At 44.8% G+C, this 17,266-nt stretch overlaps 8 protein-coding genes across 10 annotated transcripts in view; 4 read left to right on the plus strand and 4 right to left on the minus strand.

The window, feature by feature from the left end:
- LOC121600078 (centrosomal protein of 135 kDa) overlaps nt 1–4,750 on the plus strand; it is a 34,355-nt gene extending 29,605 nt beyond the window's left edge. The window contains exons 7-14 of one of the 2 annotated variants that reach the window (XM_041928377.1): nt 370–495; nt 1,089–1,242; nt 1,536–1,642; nt 2,411–3,070; nt 3,177–3,358; nt 3,439–3,653; nt 3,890–4,349; nt 4,414–4,750. In XM_041928377.1, the coding sequence (XP_041784311.1) occupies nt 370–495; nt 1,089–1,242; nt 1,536–1,642; nt 2,411–3,070; nt 3,177–3,358; nt 3,439–3,653; nt 3,890–4,349; nt 4,414–4,577 (2,068 nt within the window). In that variant the 3' untranslated portion in view covers nt 4,578–4,750. The remainder of the gene's footprint in view (nt 1–369; nt 496–1,088; nt 1,243–1,535; nt 1,643–2,410; nt 3,071–3,176; nt 3,359–3,438; nt 3,654–3,889; nt 4,350–4,413) is intronic. The other variant, XM_041928378.1, reaches the window with a different exon arrangement.
- A 104-nt stretch (nt 4,751–4,854) lies between these two features.
- On the plus strand, nt 4,855–6,439 carry LOC121600102. The gene is made up of 2 exons (XM_041928409.1): nt 4,855–5,302; nt 5,357–6,439. The coding sequence occupies exons 1-2, from the start codon at nt 5,099–5,101 to the stop codon at nt 5,675–5,677; spliced, it is 525 nt and encodes a 174-aa protein (XP_041784343.1). The 5' UTR covers nt 4,855–5,098; the 3' UTR covers nt 5,678–6,439.
- Nucleotides 5,641–7,564, plus strand: LOC121600103. The gene is made up of 3 exons (XM_041928410.1): nt 5,641–5,721; nt 7,010–7,156; nt 7,229–7,564. Exons 2-3 carry the CDS (start codon nt 7,022–7,024, stop codon nt 7,562–7,564), a joined length of 471 nt encoding a protein of 156 aa, XP_041784344.1. The 5' UTR covers nt 5,641–5,721; nt 7,010–7,021.
- Nucleotides 7,565–7,605: 41 nt separating this feature from the next.
- On the minus strand, nt 7,606–8,381 carry LOC121600099. The gene is made up of 2 exons (XM_041928405.1): nt 8,151–8,381; nt 7,606–8,061 (listed from the first exon to the last, which is right to left on the minus strand). The coding sequence occupies exons 1-2, from the start codon at nt 8,376–8,378 to the stop codon at nt 7,729–7,731; spliced, it is 561 nt and encodes a 186-aa protein (XP_041784339.1). The 5' UTR covers nt 8,379–8,381; the 3' UTR covers nt 7,606–7,728.
- A 305-nt stretch (nt 8,382–8,686) lies between these two features.
- LOC121600092 lies at nt 8,687–9,898 on the minus strand. The gene is made up of 2 exons (XM_041928396.1): nt 9,337–9,898; nt 8,687–9,258 (listed from the first exon to the last, which is right to left on the minus strand). The coding sequence occupies exons 1-2, from the start codon at nt 9,556–9,558 to the stop codon at nt 8,911–8,913; spliced, it is 570 nt and encodes a 189-aa protein (XP_041784330.1). The 5' UTR covers nt 9,559–9,898; the 3' UTR covers nt 8,687–8,910.
- Nucleotides 9,899–10,052: 154 nt separating this feature from the next.
- LOC121600096 lies at nt 10,053–12,640 on the minus strand. The gene is made up of 3 exons (XM_041928402.1): nt 12,454–12,640; nt 10,594–10,883; nt 10,053–10,517 (listed from the first exon to the last, which is right to left on the minus strand). Exons 2-3 carry the CDS (start codon nt 10,819–10,821, stop codon nt 10,167–10,169), a joined length of 579 nt encoding a protein of 192 aa, XP_041784336.1. The 5' UTR covers nt 10,822–10,883; nt 12,454–12,640; the 3' UTR covers nt 10,053–10,166.
- Nucleotides 10,731–12,459, minus strand: LOC121600095. 2 transcript variants are annotated; one of them, XM_041928401.1, is made up of 3 exons: nt 12,043–12,459; nt 11,574–11,960; nt 10,731–10,758 (listed from the first exon to the last, which is right to left on the minus strand). In XM_041928401.1, the coding sequence occupies exons 1-2, from the start codon at nt 12,265–12,267 to the stop codon at nt 11,607–11,609; spliced, it is 579 nt and encodes a 192-aa protein (XP_041784335.1). In that variant the 5' UTR covers nt 12,268–12,459; the 3' UTR covers nt 10,731–10,758; nt 11,574–11,606. The 2 variants fall into 2 exon arrangements, with proteins under 2 accessions (XP_041784335.1, XP_041784334.1); XM_041928400.1 differs by lacking the exon at nt 10,731–10,758 and having other exon boundaries at nt 11,294–11,960.
- A 25-nt stretch (nt 12,641–12,665) lies between the features above and the next one.
- Nucleotides 12,666–17,266, plus strand: part of LOC121600081 — a 47,447-nt gene continuing 42,846 nt past the window's right edge. Inside the window, exon 1 of the mRNA XM_041928382.1 lies at nt 12,666–12,680. Coding sequence (XP_041784316.1) covers nt 12,678–12,680 — 3 coding nt within the window. The 5' untranslated portion in view covers nt 12,666–12,677. The remainder of the gene's footprint in view (nt 12,681–17,266) is intronic.

Raw genomic sequence — 17,266 nt, forward strand, 5'->3', positions numbered from 1 at the left:
TGTTGCGTTTGGGGTGAGATCTGCAAGAGCCATGAAATGTGTGTAGAAGTAGTTTTCTAACAGTGATCTTTTGGTGTAAATTAAGTGCATTACAATGATTGAATGTATTCTTCTCCACTTTACAGTTTTGATGGTGAAATCTTTGAATTCAATATCTTTTTTCAGTAACTGTTTGCATATTTATCTCTCGGGCTATTTTTTATCATATTCAAGGACAGCATCTCATTATCATTTTCTTTAATGTTATAGTGTCCTTTCTTTTTCAAACAGCATTTCTCTGTTATTTCAATGTTCAATCGTTATTCGTTTACTGGCTTAATTCATTCGAAAATTAACCCTTCGCATCTTTGCTTATTTGTCCATTCGCAGCAACGTTAGCACGGACAACATCCACAAAGAGAGCACGCTGCGAAGCGTTTCCACCGAAACAGACACGCTTAAGCAACAGATGGCGACACTGAAGCGCAAAAACGACAACGCTTCGACAGAGAATGGGTGAGTATCTTCGCTAACGTGGACTGCTTTCAGGAACAGTTTTGATAAAATGATTTAAAATGCAATACTTTAAATACGTATTACAATGTTTACCTTTGCAAAACCATTTAGTACATGTTTTTCTTTTTCAAGATATAAAAAATCAATTGTATATTCATTTTCTGTGCACCATATCCCACTAAATACAAATTAGAGTGACACAATTTACCATACACGGGTTTTCAGCTGTGTCCGACGCCGGGACTGATAACTAATCAAATAAAGCTCCATTTAATTTGATCTCTTTTTCCCTACCAAAACTGCAGACCACAATATGATTTCATATCGCACGAAGCTTTTGGTCTTTCCCAGGCCTCGACCCATCCCAACCACGCCATACTCACTGTGGCTTCAATGTCGAAAAGGCATTAAGCGGTGTTGATACATTCGCTAGGTCTTTGCCGAGCGACATTGTTGCTGCTCGTTATTCTTCTAACGCCTCAACAGACACTCACACACACTACCAACTCCATTTTCTCCTTCGTTTGATTTCATATTCTATCGGTGTCGGCGCACCCGCGTGTTCGTGCCCCTCGCCCGTCCCAAAAACTCAGACGCCTGTCGAACGAGTTAACTGACGCCCTGGCCGAACTGACGCTAACGAAGCGGCAACTTAAGGATTCCCAGCAGGAAGTCGAACGGATGAAAACGCAATTACGCGAATATGTGCAGGAGATGCAGCGGGCCGAGGAGCTCCTGCTCGAGAAGGTAATTAAATTCTATCATTCCCACAGGGAGGGACAGAGGCCCAGTAGCGAAGGATAAACGGGAGCCCTTCGGTGCTTTGCGAAAAGTGGAGAACAACAAACGATTAAAGAGCAACGCAAAACGCAACGAAGCACAAAACATCTGGTAAACTTTTTGAAACGGCAGGTGCAATGAACCTAATTAGCAATCCTAGGCGATTTGTTTGAGACAGTCGGAGAGATGCATTTTCTTTTTGCTGCTCTAAGTCTTTATGTGGCGAATGCTTTATAATTTACATCTTTATTTCGCTACAGGAACGTGAACGAGAAAGTATGCTGGAGCGGTTCAAATCACTTTCCGAAGGCGTCAATGTGCTTGAGACGAGTAATCACACACTGGAAGCAGAAACGAGTGAAGCGAGGTAAGTACGGAAGTAGAATTAAGCGAAGCAATAATCATAATCAGCTAGTAAGAAGTAGATTTTACTTTACTTTAAAGTGCGAAATAATTTTAAGTATATTTAGTAAGGGATTTCATTAGAGTAATGTTTGCTGTGAGAATTATTGTCCAATAGATCGTATAAACTGGTGGAACATAGATTTATAGATACACATTTCAGTAGACTATCTACGTAGTGGTGTGATGTTCTGTTTGCCTCCCAGGACACAGTTCTCATTAAGTTGTAGAGTGATAGGGGTGTTAGAATGTTCTTTATCCTTCAACCACAAGTAAACGTTATTGGTCGTAGTCTTTGGGAGAAAAATCACATCGTTTGCGGTATAGTTTTCCGGTATGGAAAAAAGAAAAATAAAGCTAGAATAGAGACCAGCAGCTAGCCGGAAGCCGAAAGCAGCATCCCCCAAAAACGATTCATGAGAGTATCGTAAATTGGAAAATAACTTTGAATTAACTTTCAACCTTCATTATTTTGGCTGCCTCGCTCGAACGGTGTTGTGGACTGGCTGACCTAACCAAAACTCGGGAATGGTGTGTTGTTGGTTTGTGTGCCGTAGGTATAGACGCATGTATCGAAGATAATTAGATTTTTGCCCTTCCTACCACTAGTTTACCGCCCCGTTGCAAAGTACACAGTTGTATGATGGGGGATCTTAGTTTGGGGATTTCCCTTCCCAGTGCCATTTAGAGTGCAGCCTTTTTTATGTGTATTGTATTAAACATTCCCAAAAAGGAAACTGCTGCAGGAAGCGGAAGAGCGCATTGCCACGCTGGAAGAGCTGACGAACGAGCGGGAGCAAAACATACGCGAGTGCGAGCATCAGATAAACGAGCTGTCCGCCAGCCTGGCGGCGGCCGAGTCGGAGCTGGAAGCACTGCGAGAGGAGAACAAAGCGCTCGCCCTCGATCTGGAAGCTACCAAGGAGCTGTGCGGCAAGCTCGATCTGCAGAAGGACAAGCTGCAGGCCGAGCTGGAGGAGCACTCCAACATACGCGAACAGTTGGCGCGCGAAAAGGGTACGCTGCAGCGGGAACTAACGCTAACGCGCACCGGCGATCGGGCCGCCGTGGACGGGCTGCAGGAGCTGCTGACCGCTAGCAGGGCCGACCTGGAGCAGCACCGACTGGCACTGGCCCAGCAGCAGCAGGAGACGGAAAAGCTGCGGGCCGAGGTGGACGCGCTGCGCAGCAGGATGGCCGACGAGCAGGACAAGGCACGGCGCAGTGAAGCGTTGGCCAGTGAGTACGGTGTGCAGCTGCAGGAGCTGAGGCGGCAGCTAACGGACGAACGGTTTGCGCTGATGCGATCGCGTGCGGGAGAGTCGCGAACGGAGCGCGAAGATATCCGCCACGAGGATGAAGGCGACGATGGGGACGATGACGACTGCAACAGGTATTCGACGATGTAATGGTGTGCCGCTGGTGGGGACAACTTTAGTGTGTAAGCTTTTTTTTATGCCCTTTTACATTGAAACCGAAACGCGGAACGAACGGGCTAGAATTAGACGATACCTAGACGTGGCGAATAAAGCTAGAGCGAAGCGTTCGAAAGAGGCATTGGTTGGTGTGGAAATTGGGAAAGAAAAACAGAGCGTGCAAACGATGGCAACCCAAACGCTGCCGATAGGAAGGAAACAGAAACGTGATTCGAGTGTTCGCACTAGAGCCACCCAAAAGTCTGGTAAATTGCTGCATTCTACGCCTCCGGGGGTCCTTGGTCCTTAGGATATTCACTGTGGTGGATCACTGCTTTACTTCTAGAGCCGAAAATGGTTGCTCCTAGCGGTTGGAAAATAACAAATTACGAATGTTCCGCATCTAAAGCACGGGCTAAACCCGGTGGCCCTAAGCCGACCGACACTGACCAAAGTCAAGGTTACAGTGACGATGGTTGCTCAAACACGTCCATCTCACTGGATGGATTTTCTGCTGCATCCGATGCCTTCACCTCGTTGTCGTACGACATAATCGATCAGGTAAGGGGTACACGGCTCTAAAGAGACGCTCTTGTTAAATTGCTGAGTTTGTTAAAAAAAAAGAATCCTTTACCCACTGGTAAGACTTTCGTTGTCTCGGTTCAGCACAAAAAAGGCCGGTTGCAGAACGGACAAGAAGAGAAATGTGACCCATTTGCTGCTGCTAATCGTTTTCCATTAATTACTATCGACGTATGGTATATAATATTATTTCCGACTTTTCCCGACTTTTCCAGCCGAACGCGCAGAATACGGGTGTGCTGGCCGGTGTGGCCGGTGCATCCGGCATCGTTAAGAGCCAAATGGATGGGACCGGGTCAACGGTAGTCATCTATAAAACGGATGCCGGTGAACGGTTGGTGCTAAAGCACTCCCCCCGACCGGCCGTCCAGCAGCCCGAGCAGCGGAGCAGTGAAACGAATCCACCCCAAAGCCCATCCGCTTGTCTTCCCGGGACGGCCATTGATGAAGCGGTGCAGTCGCAGCAACACAGCAGCGTGCTGGCGGCTGGCAGGGTAATGATTATTGATGAACCTTCCGCTGGTGCAGTTGCTGCAACCGGGCATCAGCAGCAGCAGCAGCCCGTTACCATCGATTGTAACACGACCGTAACCGCAACGACGTCGCCGGGTGCCGATAGGACGCGGGTGGTGGAAACGTGGGCGAAAATATTGCTCCAACAGTCGGCAGGCGAAGGTAATTAGGCGGCCCACTTCTCGTTGGATGTTTTTAACGAAAATGTATGTTTGTTTGATTTCAGGATCTTCGACCGGGGGTAAATCCGTTGCTGACAATGGTGTGCTTGTACCGGTGATGCCGTCCGCAAACGACGTTAGCGGGGAACGGTCGGACCGAACCACTACGCACAACTATCATCTGCGGTTTCATGTGAAGATGCCAGTGCCGACCAGCAAACCGCCATAAAGGGTGGGCGATCATTGGGAAAATGATATTTATATTTATTATTGTTTATTTTTATTTCTAGACTGTCGTTCGGTTAGGCTAAATTTAAGCTTTTTTGTATGTATTTACCAATCCTATTTGGTGATATTATTTTGTTGCATCTGATTAATGAACGATATTGCCAGTTAGTTCAAACGCGAATTGAGTCGTTTACTCGTTTGGGATATATATTTCGCTATCGTTTTGTTTCAAATGTATGTTGTGTTTGATGAGACGTTTCTAATTGATGTGCAAGTGCGCTCGGGCATGAAATGTCCATTGTGAGGAAATTGAATTAGGCTATGCTTCTTTTGCTTTAGTAAGCGTGTTAAAATGATAATGATGGCTTCTGCTAAATGAACCTTGCCCGTATGTGTAATGTACTACCATTATGTGGCTATGCATAACAAGCTTCTCATTAAGAACAAACGGATCAGCCAGATGTTGGATATATATACGGAAGTAAGTTGGAAATTTGAGGCACAAAATTAGGTGTAATCACTATGTGTCGTACTGTGTGGATTGTGGCAATCGTAGCGGGCATCGCGTATGTCCACCAGCTAGAGGCGTCGGTGCGCATTACCAACTACACGGACGAGTGGGATCCAAAGTATCTGGATGTGGATTTGCGCGTTCGTCGGCTGGACCAAACCACTTCCATAGATTTTGATTTGGATCTTAAGCAGGAGCTCGACAAGAATGTTGAGGTAAGTTGGAGCTCACAGAGTGAACTCTTAGTATAGCGTATACACTACTTACAGTACGATGTGCGGTTGTGCAAACGGGTAGCCGGTAAATATCATCAGATGATGTACACGGGCAAGCAGCAGCTTTGCGGCAAGGAGCTGCGCCGGTCGCGCAATCTGCTCGACCGATACATTGCTTCGGAGCTGGTGAAACACTCGAACCTGACGACCCGGTGCCCCATCAAGACTGGGCACTACGAGGTGCGGAACTTTGAAATTGACGATCGCCATCTGATGATGAGCGTGATACCGTCGGGCGAGTTTCTGATCGAGGTCGGCGTGTATCATCGCGGCAAGGAGATCAAAATGAACCGCTGGTTTGTGACGGCAACGTAAATTTGCCCGGATACTGCTGTTTAAGCTGCAATTTCACGCTAACGGTAAGACTATTAATTCGCATTTAGTGTAAATGCTATCATGTTTGCTCTGTGGGGTGTATAAAGCCATGTTTTGGGAGGTAAAAAAAACGATGAAATTAGTGATATTGTCCGAAATGGAATGGTCCAGATTCTTTTTCACTTTTTAAAACATTTTAATCCACCGTCGGAAACCATTCTACAGCATTACTCGTCTTAATCCTCCGTACCAGTTGGAGCGAAAAATTTTCTCATTCTTCGGTCCAATGTAGCAGTTCACAGTGAAGCCGAAGTTCGTCTCTGGCAGAAACGGTGGCAGTTTGACGCGATTTAGCGTCACGTTTTTGAAAACATAGCGCTCCGGTTGGATAGGACAGCCGGTGGGCACTTTGCCATGCTGCCGCAAGTCATCGATCACTAATGCACCGAACCGATCGACGCTTGGTCGCTGCAGAAACCCGCAAAAGTCGTACGTTTTGTTGTAAATCCATTTTTCGGAATTCAGAATGCGCACAAAGTATCCAACATTCATCTAGGCAAAACATTGGGAAAATTGGCAAAAGCAAAGCGTTACGCGTTTTCTTTTCAGGGGATTGGTGGGCGGGATCTGCGCTTACTCGGAGCTTATCAAGCGGAGAAAGTACGTGGACCTCCAGGTCCATGGTAAAGTTTTGATACGAACCATGATGATGGATAGCAACACTGGTGTTAACGTAGTTAGAGCTACCCTCTACCTTTGCCCGGGTCAGTACCGGTACCAACTGGAAAGACGGGCTGGAGTAAGTTTACGTGGCTGGTTGTTTATGTAGCCCGTACCACTTACCCATTGCGTTAATGCCGTAAAGTTCCCCCCTAGTACTGCGAAAATGCAACAGTATAGTCCACAGCTGTAACGCCTTCCGAACATTACAAAGTCTGTAGCGCGTGTAATGGAAGAAAGCCGCCAGGAAGATCGTTCAACTCATACTGGCATGTGGTTGGTAATGCACTTGATAAATAGTCAGTGCAGCTTCATTTGATATTCCATTAAAATTATTGAATATAATTGATGTTATCGACTCCAGTAATTAAGTCGCGCGTAGGTACGGACGGTTAGGGTGGGATCGTTACCAACTGGAAGAGCTAGTTCACGGTGGAAATGGCAGGCAAAAGGATCGTGTTTTTGATGGTGCTTTGTTGGCTACTATTTAGCCCACAAGTTGTGTCTAAGGTTTTGAGCATACTTTTATGACCAAAAAAAAAAACACTGGCTACCATTTTTTAATACTAATTATCTACTATTTTTCATTTATCTAACGTTCCCTCTGTTTAGTTGGTTGTTTATATGATAAAGGCAGATGTTACCCATAATCTCAAAATGGTCAATACATCTGTCACATTGCGGAAGTGTGGTTCGTCAACTATAAGGAAAACTGTTGATTTTCGTATTGGAGTGCTAGAACCAATTCCAGACATACTGGTAAGGGTAACAAAACTGCCACACGTAACAAACAGATAGTACTTACTACTTACACGGTCTCGTCCTCGCCAGGTGTCTACCATATACTACGTACCCAACCTAGTTGGCAAGCATGAAAAAGCGTTCTACAATCGGACAATAAACTTTTGCACCTACTTACGGAATCCTTTTACCGATCGGGTACTGAAGATCATCTACGAACATTTAGATCAGCGTGGAAATCTTCCCAAGCGATGCCCTGTAGCTACGGGAACGTACACCTTTAAAACGTGCTTCGACGGTATCCAGGTGCCGAGCTTTTTTCCCGAAAGTAGCTTTCGCGTTGACGTATACTTCCGTCGACCCAACAGCGCACCGTTCTTTCAGAGCAGTTGGTTTGGCGAGATGCGCAAAGAATCCAGAATATAGATGCATGACAAGGGGGTCGTCCGCAATCCTTTCTACGCCATCAGTGGGCCCTCTATTGCAATCTGATGGTACTATATGAATAAAGCTACTATCGTGTTACATACGTTAGTAAGTAGTATTTCCAAGCATATATGTATTCATTTATTGTTCGTTTGCTGGTTTGCTTAAAAGCGCTTCAGCGACCCGTACGCTTTCACGTTGACAAACTGGTTTCTTGCCGAACCGGTAGTCCCGCTCACCTCGACCACAAAGTTCGACTCCAATAGAAAGGACGGTATTTGCGTTCTTTTGAGCGATACGTTGGGGTACACGTACAGACCGGGAGCGATCGGACAGCGGTCGGGTGCGCGCCCGTAGCGCCGGATCTCGAAGTAGATCAGCGACATTACATGATACTTTTGTGGATTTTGCAACAGATCGCAGAAGCTTACCGTGGTGTCTATGATGGGTTGGCTGATGCGTCCATTCTTAGTGCTGATGGTAAGTTTTCCATTCAGCTTCGTTGTGTCCATACAGAAAAGAGAGTAGTAGAGTAGTGGAGAACGTTTGCGTGTCAGCTGCAAATGGTTAGGTTCCTTGTGCTTACCCAAGCTTCGGAGACGGAGTGATAGTTTTGGATCGACACCGTAAACTCGGGAATGCGTCGTCGGCCTTGGGGACCTTCCGTCAGCACCGTGATGCTGCTGTTCGATAGTTGTGCATTAAATGTCGAATCGATGCGCTCAATTACGGGTACGAGTTTTGCGATACTTGTCGAAGAAAGGAACACCGCAAGTATCACAAGTAGTTTGGTAAAGTTCCCGCAAGAGGACATTGTAGAAAGATCTGGTGGTCTGTGCAGCTATGGAATCGATTATAAAGCTTCTGGTATCATAATTCGGCCTATAATGGGGGTTCTTGTTTCATTGTACACGGCACTTCAGTAATTATGGTTGCAATTAAGTTGTGTTTGTGTTTTTTATTGAATCCAAGGACGGGTGATGCTTTTGGGATGATCTAGCCAATCTGGTGCTATTGCGTTGCACGAAACCTGTAGCTTTTAATTCGAGTTGTTCAGTTATGTGTTTGCAGATTGTGGTCTATTTGTGTTTAGGCTTGATCAAGAGCAGGAACACTACAAAGACTTCTGCTGTTATTAAAAAAAGATTAAAACTTTGAATGTGTCAGAGGAAGTTCAGAGCAGTTCTGATAAGGATATAGTTTGCAACTTTGCTTACATTATATACTCAACTGATAGTTTATTGTTGTTGTGTTAGTAAAACGGTTGCTAAACTTAAACACTGCCTACTGCAGGTTGTTTCATACAGCCACGCATGAGCGATTATTCAGCAAATGGATTCCACTGGTTAACAGCGCATGCTGGAGGTACACTTGACACGCTTCAACGATCCGTGCCAGCGGGAATCGTACACTATCTCATTTCCTATACCCACAAATACGTGCATGATGTAGCTAGCTACCGGTATAAATGATGGCAACCGCATCGCTGCCGTCGATATGCCACAGAACTTGTACAGCCCCGGACCGATCGGGCAGTTGGGTATGTTTCCGTTTCGCTTCACCTCGCGGTGCAGTATTTGACCGATCCGATGCAGTCCCGGGTTCTTGAGAAACTCGCAAAAATCGAACGTTGTGTTCTGTAGCGGAGTCTGCAACGTTCCAGAAGCTAGGTCGATCCACACGACGAAGTTCATCTGGTGGTGGAATGAAAGAAAGCGGGTGAATAATCTAACACACATTGTGCATTGGAATAGCGAGTAGTGTTCACCTACCCAAGGATCTGGAAGTGGTCGTGTGACCGTAATGGCGAGATCGACCTTACTCTCCGTCGATGTGTTGTGGATGGTGGCGGAAGAGTTGAGATACTTTAAGTTATCCCGTAACTCGACGCTCGTCACGATTGGTATCACTTTGTACGTGTTGCGGCTGGATGTGGAGATGATCAGACAGGCTAGTGGGAACAGCAGGATTACCGTCCTCTGAAATGGAAACATCGTGAAAGGGCGAGAGGAAATTGGAACAACAAAGTACGGCAATGTAATTGTAACGTCAAGGTGCGGACGTGGTATAAAACAAACTGAACAAAAAGTTTCGTATTTATTGCTCTTGTTTTTTTTGTGGGGTGCCGATGGGAAAGAGGGTGTAATAGGTCAATTAGTTGTAATTGAAATGAATGTGCCATCGGTTTGGAAACGCGAAAGAGCGGCTGGTACGAACAAGTGTGTCTATGACGTTGATGAGGAAGATTATAGAACTCAAAATGATTAGACTGCTGAGGCGGTACGTCCAATCCAGTAGCTAATCTTCAAAAGTATGTCCTTAAAGTATGGAACCCTTTTCGCAAGATGAAAAAGCGTTACATTTTATTTGCAGTTTTTAGAATGAAATGGAAATGCAGGAAATGCAGGTCATTTAAAGTGTTAAAGAAGTCTGGCGTGATGTCATTTGTGCTTTTTAGCGGCAACATTGTTTGTGTGTGCACAGTCGGTGAGTCAGTATCAAGACATTTTACTGGAGGTGACCATCGTTTTATGTTAGCATCAAACGTTTCATCCCGGTAACATCATTAGCATGACTCCCAACAACCAACCTGCAGCATGTCCTAGCATCGAACAGCTCTGGTACATTTTATTCGCTTGATTGTTCCGTAAAGCCGGCTATCGTAGATCATCTCGCTAGCTAAGCCGATGAAAATTTGTAGCATAAAATCTGCCTCCGGAAAGAAGTTCGGCAATCGTATGCCACTCATCGGTATGCCGTAAAACGCGTACAGATTGACAGCGATAGGGCATTTGCGGGGCATGTTTCCATTCCGTTTGACCTCACGATGTATGATTTGACCCAGCGGATGTACGCTCGGGTTCTTGAGAAACTCGCAAAAGTTGATGGTTTGGTTGTACAGTGGCGCCTGCAACGTACCGGAGATGACATTGACCCAAAGCACAAAGATCATCTGACGGGGAATGTATGTTAATGTGAGATAATCGTGGGTTAGATGATAGAAAACGAATTGGTAGCGGTTTACTTACGTGCAAATTGGATATAGGTCTCTTAACGTCTAGGATAACATCCACCTTGGACTCGGCTGGTGTGTTGTGCGGCACGGTGGTAGCGTTTAGGTACTTTGGGTTTGACTGTGTGATCACGTTCTTGACGATCGGTATGGTTTTTAGCGACCGAAGGCCCGCTACCGGCTGGAGGATCGTTATGAAAAGTAGGCAACATAGAAGGCATGTTCGTAATTGAAAGGATGCCATCGGAGCACTTTTAAACTGTTTGCGTAAATGATGCCCTCTGCGTAATTTCACCTCAAACCACACTATTTATACGTTGGTAATGGAGAAAGGTAATGAGGTCATTAGTGTGCTAGTGATGGGATCTTTTTGGATCGACTATAAAACGACTAAGATGAAACTTAATGACTTGCACAAGCATGGACTTTAGTAAATGAATCGAGCGAATGGAGAAATAAATGGTAATGAAGTTTTGGCAGAAATTCTTGGAATTAATTAGGCTAGGTCGGCGCGATTCGGATGTCAGGGTATCCAAATAATAGAAACACTGGAGCAACTCACGGCAAAGTGTTGTTATGCGATAATAATTAACGGAGGCTTGAGAATTGGTTATTGATTTTGAAGTTACGGTACGCATTAAACAATGACTTCTTGATAGGAAGAATGTTTTAGAGCGGTATTGTGTAGTTTATAATATTGATTCACAGCCAACGATTTGCTCTCCGTATGAAAGTTATCTACGATGGCGTGTGTGCTCCAACTGAGTGTAATGCTAAGACAAATCAAGAGTTCTGACAGCTGAAAGAGAGTGAAACTACGGTTTGTCGCTTAGTAGGTTAATCGCTGGAAGGATTTATACTCGCATAACGACTTCAGGAAAAGGAATTTCTTTTCTATGATGTGAAAAAATTCACAAACTTTTACACATTGCAAGCCCACTTTAATACCTTCCGTTGAACCCGTATAACAGTGCATTGATCAGTATCGGGACGTACCACCAGTATACAACGACAGCAAAACCGTCCCACCTACGAACAGCGCGCCGTTTTGGTACACTTAATCCGTTTGAGCGAACCAAACCATCGCGAATCGTACGTGCTTTCCTTTCCTTCGCCAATCGTAATGTCTAGAATGAAGTCTGCTTCCGGGAAGAAGTTTGGCAAACGCATCGCACTCACCCGTACGCCAGGGTACGCGTACAGGGCGGGCGGTATCGGACATTTGTTCGGTATGTAGCCGGTGCGTCTCATTTCGCGGTGAAAGATCTGCGCCAACCGGTGGCTGGTTGGGTTGCCCAGGAACTTACAGAAGCTAAACGTGCGATTGTTAAGCGGTGCCTGCAGCGCACCTTTGCCAACATCGAATATAAGGGCGATTCTGAGCTACATGAAGTGGGAGGTTGGGAACGGTTAGAAGAAGAAACATAAAGAGGAGACGAATTCTCTACCAAAAAGGCGTACTTACCCATGGGTCGAACATGGTCTTCATTAGCTTAGCCTCGGTGGTGAACGTACTCTCCGTGGCAGAGTTATTAATGCTGCCGCTAGCGATCATGTACTTCATGTCACCGATGACGCTGGTTTTCGTTAGGAACGGCACCACAATGAACCCGCTCGTCTGTGCCGATACGAATAAGGCTCCATTCAGTAGAAAAAGTGTGGAAAAAATCCACCTGAAATATGAAGTCATTCAGCGGGCAGTTGGGTGGGAAAGAGTAAAGCACAGGCTACAACAACACACGATAGTGATTGAGAATAAAAGAGATCTGCAATGGGGGCTTTCAAAACGTTACATTAGGTTTTATAACCGTACGGCTGGGGCGGAAATAATTGTTGGCGAATGTGAATTGAGATTATTAGTGAATTGCACTCAGACCGACGGGGGTTTGAAGCGTATCAGGTTGAATTTGGCGGTATTATGTCCATGTTTTTGTATATTATTTTCCAACTCAAGCAGTTGGTTGACATCAATAAACCTTTTTGACAGATGCGTTAAAACAACGATAGACGTTTGACGGTTGGTGGGTTGATACTTCAGCTGTTGGTGTTAGGGTATCATAGTAGCCTACATTGTTGTTAGTTGTTAGTTGTAGCAATCGAATGGTAGGATCAAGCTAAAGGCATACGAAACAAATTAATTCGCATTTATTTATATCATAAACACATGTTTTGCAATATAAAGAGCAAAGTTTCCGAAAGTTAGTGATATTTTTCGTTGCTACAAACCGTCGAGCATCAATTCGAATTCGACCGTTTTACTAGCAACGCATCGTTTTGGTGCATTGCATCCGTTTCACCGATCCGTGCCATCGGGAATCGTAGGTGTGCACGTCTCCGACGCCGATCGTGAAATCCAGGATGAAATCCGCCTCCGGAAAGAAGGGCGGCAAACGCATAGCACTTGCCCGGACACCACGAAACGAGTATACGCCCGGCGGAATCGGACACCTGTTCGGTATGTAACCGGCTCGTTTCAGCTCCCGGTGAAATATCTGCGCCAGTCGGTTAACGTTCGGATTGCCGATGAACTTGCAGAAGCTAAACGTGCGATTGTTGAGCGGAGCCTGAAATGCACCCTTGCCAATGTCGAACAGCAGTGCTATCCTGGACTGTTGCGTTGATGGGCAAAACATAGTGAGAGCTGGGTGAGTAAACCAACCACTCACTCACTACGTCAGCGTATAGTACTTACCCATGGATCGGTTAGTGTTTGCAACACCGTTACCTCCGTATTGTACCGGCTTTCGGTGGCCGTATTATTCAAGCTACCGGTAGCGATCATGTACTTCATATCACCAATGACGTTTACCTTCGTCAGGAAGGGCACTATGATGAAGCCACTGGTCTGCGGGGACACGGCCAGTGTCCAACCGAGCAGAAGCAGTGCAGGCAAAACCCATCTGCAAGTGAACGACATCTGAAAAGCTGTTGAAAATGGAGTAATGTTGAAAGACTGTCCTTGCTGGAATTGTGACAGGGTTTGATACCAGCAATCAAATTCCATAATATTGCATCGCTTGCAATTCAACGGAGATTATCAAATGAAACATATGCTGTTTTCTTTTCAATCAATTTGGGAATTTGAATGTAATTGAGTGCATTTTGTCCAGCAGGATAATTAGTTAAATCACAGACCATTGATGCTCCTTTGATTGAGGGATCACGGTAAAGTGTACGGAGATCGCTTTTAGTACACTTGACGCTCTGGAATTGTAGATAAAGTTGTTTCCCTTGCAACAAACCACCATTTTCAAAATATAAAAATATATGTACTCAAAGTATGGAACCTTTTACAAGATGTAAAAGCGTTGCATTTTATTTGCAAATTTTTCAATGACGCAAAGAAGCAATTATTATATTTTATGCTGTAGGTGCCTATTAGCGAGAAGTTTGAGGATAGAACACTTAAAGCTTAGTGTTAGAACGTGTTAGAAAACTGATTTATTCTCCGTTGGAGAGTGCTGATATTAGCGTGTCTGTTGTAGACAGTTTTCTTGTCTCTGTGTGCATATCGTGCACAATCGGTGAGCAAATCTTAGTGAAGGTACACAGCATTATATGTTAGCATGAAACGTTTCATCCCGGTAACAGCATTAGCATGACACCGAACAACCAATTGCAACATATCCTAGCATCGATTAGCTCTGGAACATTTTATTCGCTTGATCGACCCGTACCAACGGGCATCGTAGATCAACTCGCTCGTTGTACGGAGGAAAAGTTGCATTATGAAATCCGTTTCAGGCAAGAAGTTGGGCAGCCATACCGTAGCCATCGGTATGCCGTAAAACGCGTACAAATCGGCAGCGATCGGGCAGTTGCGGGGCATGTTTCCATTCCGCTTCACCTCGCGGTGTATGATTTGACCGAAGCGGTGCATACTTGGGTTCTTGAGAAACTCGCAGAAATCGAAGGTTTGATTGTGCAGTGGGGCCTGCAGTGCGCCGGAGATGACATTGATCCAAAGCACAAAGGTCATCTGATAAAGAAGGTGTGTCCATGTGACACTTGCTGTTTAGATAATGTAAAATAGATTGATAGCAGTTTACTTACGTGCAAATTGGACAAAGGTCTCTTAACGTCTAGGATAAGATCCACCTTGTGCTCGGTTGGTGTGTTGTGCGGCACGGTGGTAGCGTTTAGATACTTTGGATTTGACTGTGTGACAACGTTATTGACGATCGGGATCGTTTTGTACGACCGAAGGCCCGTTACCGGCTGGAGAATCGTTATGAAAAGTAGGCAACATAGAAGGCACGTCCGCAATTGAAAGGATGCCATCGGAGCACTTCTAAACTGCTTGCGTAAATAATGCCCTCTGCGTAATTTCACCTCAAACCACAGTATTTATACGTTGGTAATGGAGAAAGATAATGCGTTCATTAGTGACTGTGATGTAGTCCACTGATAAAGTGCACACGTGCAGCTAATTCGTGATCTTTTAGTTCAATTATAAAACGACTATAGTGACTTAGGTGAACGGTGAGGAGAATGACATGCCTAAGCACGGTATTTTGTAATTAAATTGACTCAACTGAGCGAATGAATGCTGATGAGCTTTTGCAGAAATTCTTAGAATCAATTGAGGTATGTCGCACAGACTTCCATTCGATAGCAGAATAATCAAACAATAGAAACGCTGAAAGAGCTCATGCTAAAATGTTGTAGTGATGTAGACATCTTGTTAGGTTTACCAAAAATAGTGCGAGACAATGTGTGCCCAATTGTTTAACATTGATTTTATGGCAACGATAATGAAAGTTTTTAACTGTGGCAACTGTATGTAAGTTATCTTCGATGACTGTAAAGCTCCAACCGAGTGTGATGCGTAAAATCAAGTGTTTTGCAGATGATTGCTCAGAAGACGACTTAATGGTGAGGAATTATGTTAAACTTAAAATAAAAAACACGCTGTCTCACGTTACACCGATGACAATGTCACGACGTGAAAGGTGAAGGTGTAGCCAATATCAGCACTGTTAAAACATGTCACGCGAAACAATTATGTATGTATCCGTATGTCCGTATGTCCAACTGTTATCTTGTATAGTGAGATGAAATTCGATGAAATGCCACGTGGAATGCACATTTTTTTGCCATAAAACAGATTGATTACGTATAGGATGGTATTATTGAATCCGTTCGTAGCGGCGGCGTACGTCCCGACACTCATTTTCCTAACATACTATGGTTGCTATGGTTGCTACAGTTATTCACTGCGGCGTTGTGGGACCGGGCTCAAGAAATGCATTGCCATCCCTAGAATTTAATGTGAGCGCCTTACGTTCCCGCAACGAACGGATTTAATAATACTAGCCATAGCCTTCTAATCGAATATCATCGCTAACCTCACGGTTCGGTGTGTCAAGACGCACGCAATGCTTTATTTGCTGCAAACATTTCAAATCATAACCCAAGGTCTAATCACACTATATAAATTCAACCAAAAATAAAACATTTGATTGGTTGACAGATATCAACACTAGCAACGCATGGTTACACTTGACTCTTTTGAACGAACCAAACCATCTGGAATCGTAGGTAAAGTGGTCCTCCATTCCGATCGTGAGATCGAGAATGAAATCCGCCTCCCCGAAGAAGGCCGGCAAATGCATCGCACTCACACGGACGCCACGGTACGCATAGTGACGGGGTGGTATCGGACACTTGTTCGGCGCGTACCCGGCACGCTTCAGCTCGCGAAGTACTACCTGCACCAATCGGTTAACGTTCGGATTCTCCAGAAACCTGCACAGGCTAAAGGTACGATTGTTGAGCGGAGCATGCAGTGCACCGTTGCCAACATCGAACAACAGCGCGAACCGTAACTTTATTGCGAAGGAAAGATAAGCCAAACATTGATACAGTGCGAGCACAATAGCTCACGGCAGGCGCGTACACTTACCCATGGGTCGTGCATTGTCTTTAGCACCGTTACCTCCGAGTTAATGCGACTCTCCGTGGCTGTGTTTAGTAAGGTGGCGTTCGCCGCCATGTACTTCATGTCGCCTATAACGTCCAGCTTCTTAACGAAGGGTACCACAACGTACTTATCCGCCTGAACGATAGGCGCAATAAGCATTGCTCCAGTAGTCAGTAGAGATATTAGGGAAAGGATCTATCTGCATGCGGGCAACATTGTACAGGTCGGAGAAGAAGCAACCAAATATCTAAAGTAACACGCGTAATATACTAACAGGCAAAGGCCGAAATGTAGCTGCTGCAAATGAAGTAAAAAAAATAATTAAAATTATTTTGAATTTGAATTTAATTGCTTTACATTCGGCAGGTAATTACTATAAACGTACAATAAATTACCTTTAGTTTAGCTGTTTCATCATAATTATCAAAAGGGTTTAAAGAAGAAACATACCCATATTAGACTCAGATTTTGATTCTATTGGCCATCATATAATGCACTGATTCCTGGGTTATATTTAATTTTTTGGAGATTAAATCGCTTCTTTCGTTAGATCAACAGTCAAGGATGGGTGGTTACATGACAGTTTAACACACAATTGGTGTCAGAAAAATCGCCAGACGGTGATAAAACGAAAGAATAAAGTCTCCCACATGTCTTACAACCTTTAGAAATGGTTACGATAGGTTATATATAGGATTAAGATACAATTTTCGCCATCATGCTCCATTCCTTGAACTGCCCCTGTCCTTGAACTGTCTGTAGTGCC

Source organism: Anopheles merus, chromosome 3L (genome assembly GCF_017562075.2).
Source record: "Anopheles merus strain MAF chromosome 3L, AmerM5.1, whole genome shotgun sequence".
Lineage (NCBI taxonomy): Eukaryota > Metazoa > Arthropoda > Insecta > Diptera > Culicidae > Anopheles > Anopheles merus.

Coding starts and splice junctions, on each gene's coding strand:
- LOC121600102 (XM_041928409.1), top strand. CDS start 5,099: ATGTGTCGTACTGTGTGGATTGTGGCAATCGTAGCGGGCATCGCGTAT. Junction 5,303..5,356: donor AGCTCGACAAGAATGTTGAG/GTAAGTTGGAGC, acceptor CACTACTTACAG/TACGATGTGCGGTTGTGCAA.
- LOC121600103 (XM_041928410.1), top strand. CDS start 7,022: ATGATAAAGGCAGATGTTACCCATAATCTCAAAATGGTCAATACATCT. Junction 7,157..7,228: donor AACCAATTCCAGACATACTG/GTAAGGGTAACA, acceptor CGTCCTCGCCAG/GTGTCTACCATATACTACGT.
- LOC121600099 (XM_041928405.1), bottom strand. CDS start 8,378: ATGTCCTCTTGCGGGAACTTTACCAAACTACTTGTGATACTTGCGGTG. Junction 8,062..8,150: donor ACTCCGTCTCCGAAGCTTGG/GTAAGCACAAGG, acceptor GACACAACGAAG/CTGAATGGAAAACTTACCAT.
- LOC121600092 (XM_041928396.1), bottom strand. CDS start 9,558: ATGTTTCCATTTCAGAGGACGGTAATCCTGCTGTTCCCACTAGCCTGT. Junction 9,259..9,336: donor GACCACTTCCAGATCCTTGG/GTAGGTGAACAC, acceptor TTCCACCACCAG/ATGAACTTCGTCGTGTGGAT.
- LOC121600096 (XM_041928402.1), bottom strand. CDS start 10,821: ATGGCATCCTTTCAATTACGAACATGCCTTCTATGTTGCCTACTTTTC. Junction 10,518..10,593: donor GACCTATATCCAATTTGCAC/GTAAGTAAACCG, acceptor ATTCCCCGTCAG/ATGATCTTTGTGCTTTGGGT.
- LOC121600095 (XM_041928401.1), bottom strand. CDS start 12,267: ATGACTTCATATTTCAGGTGGATTTTTTCCACACTTTTTCTACTGAAT. Junction 11,961..12,042: donor AGACCATGTTCGACCCATGG/GTAAGTACGCCT, acceptor CACTTCATGTAG/CTCAGAATCGCCCTTATATT.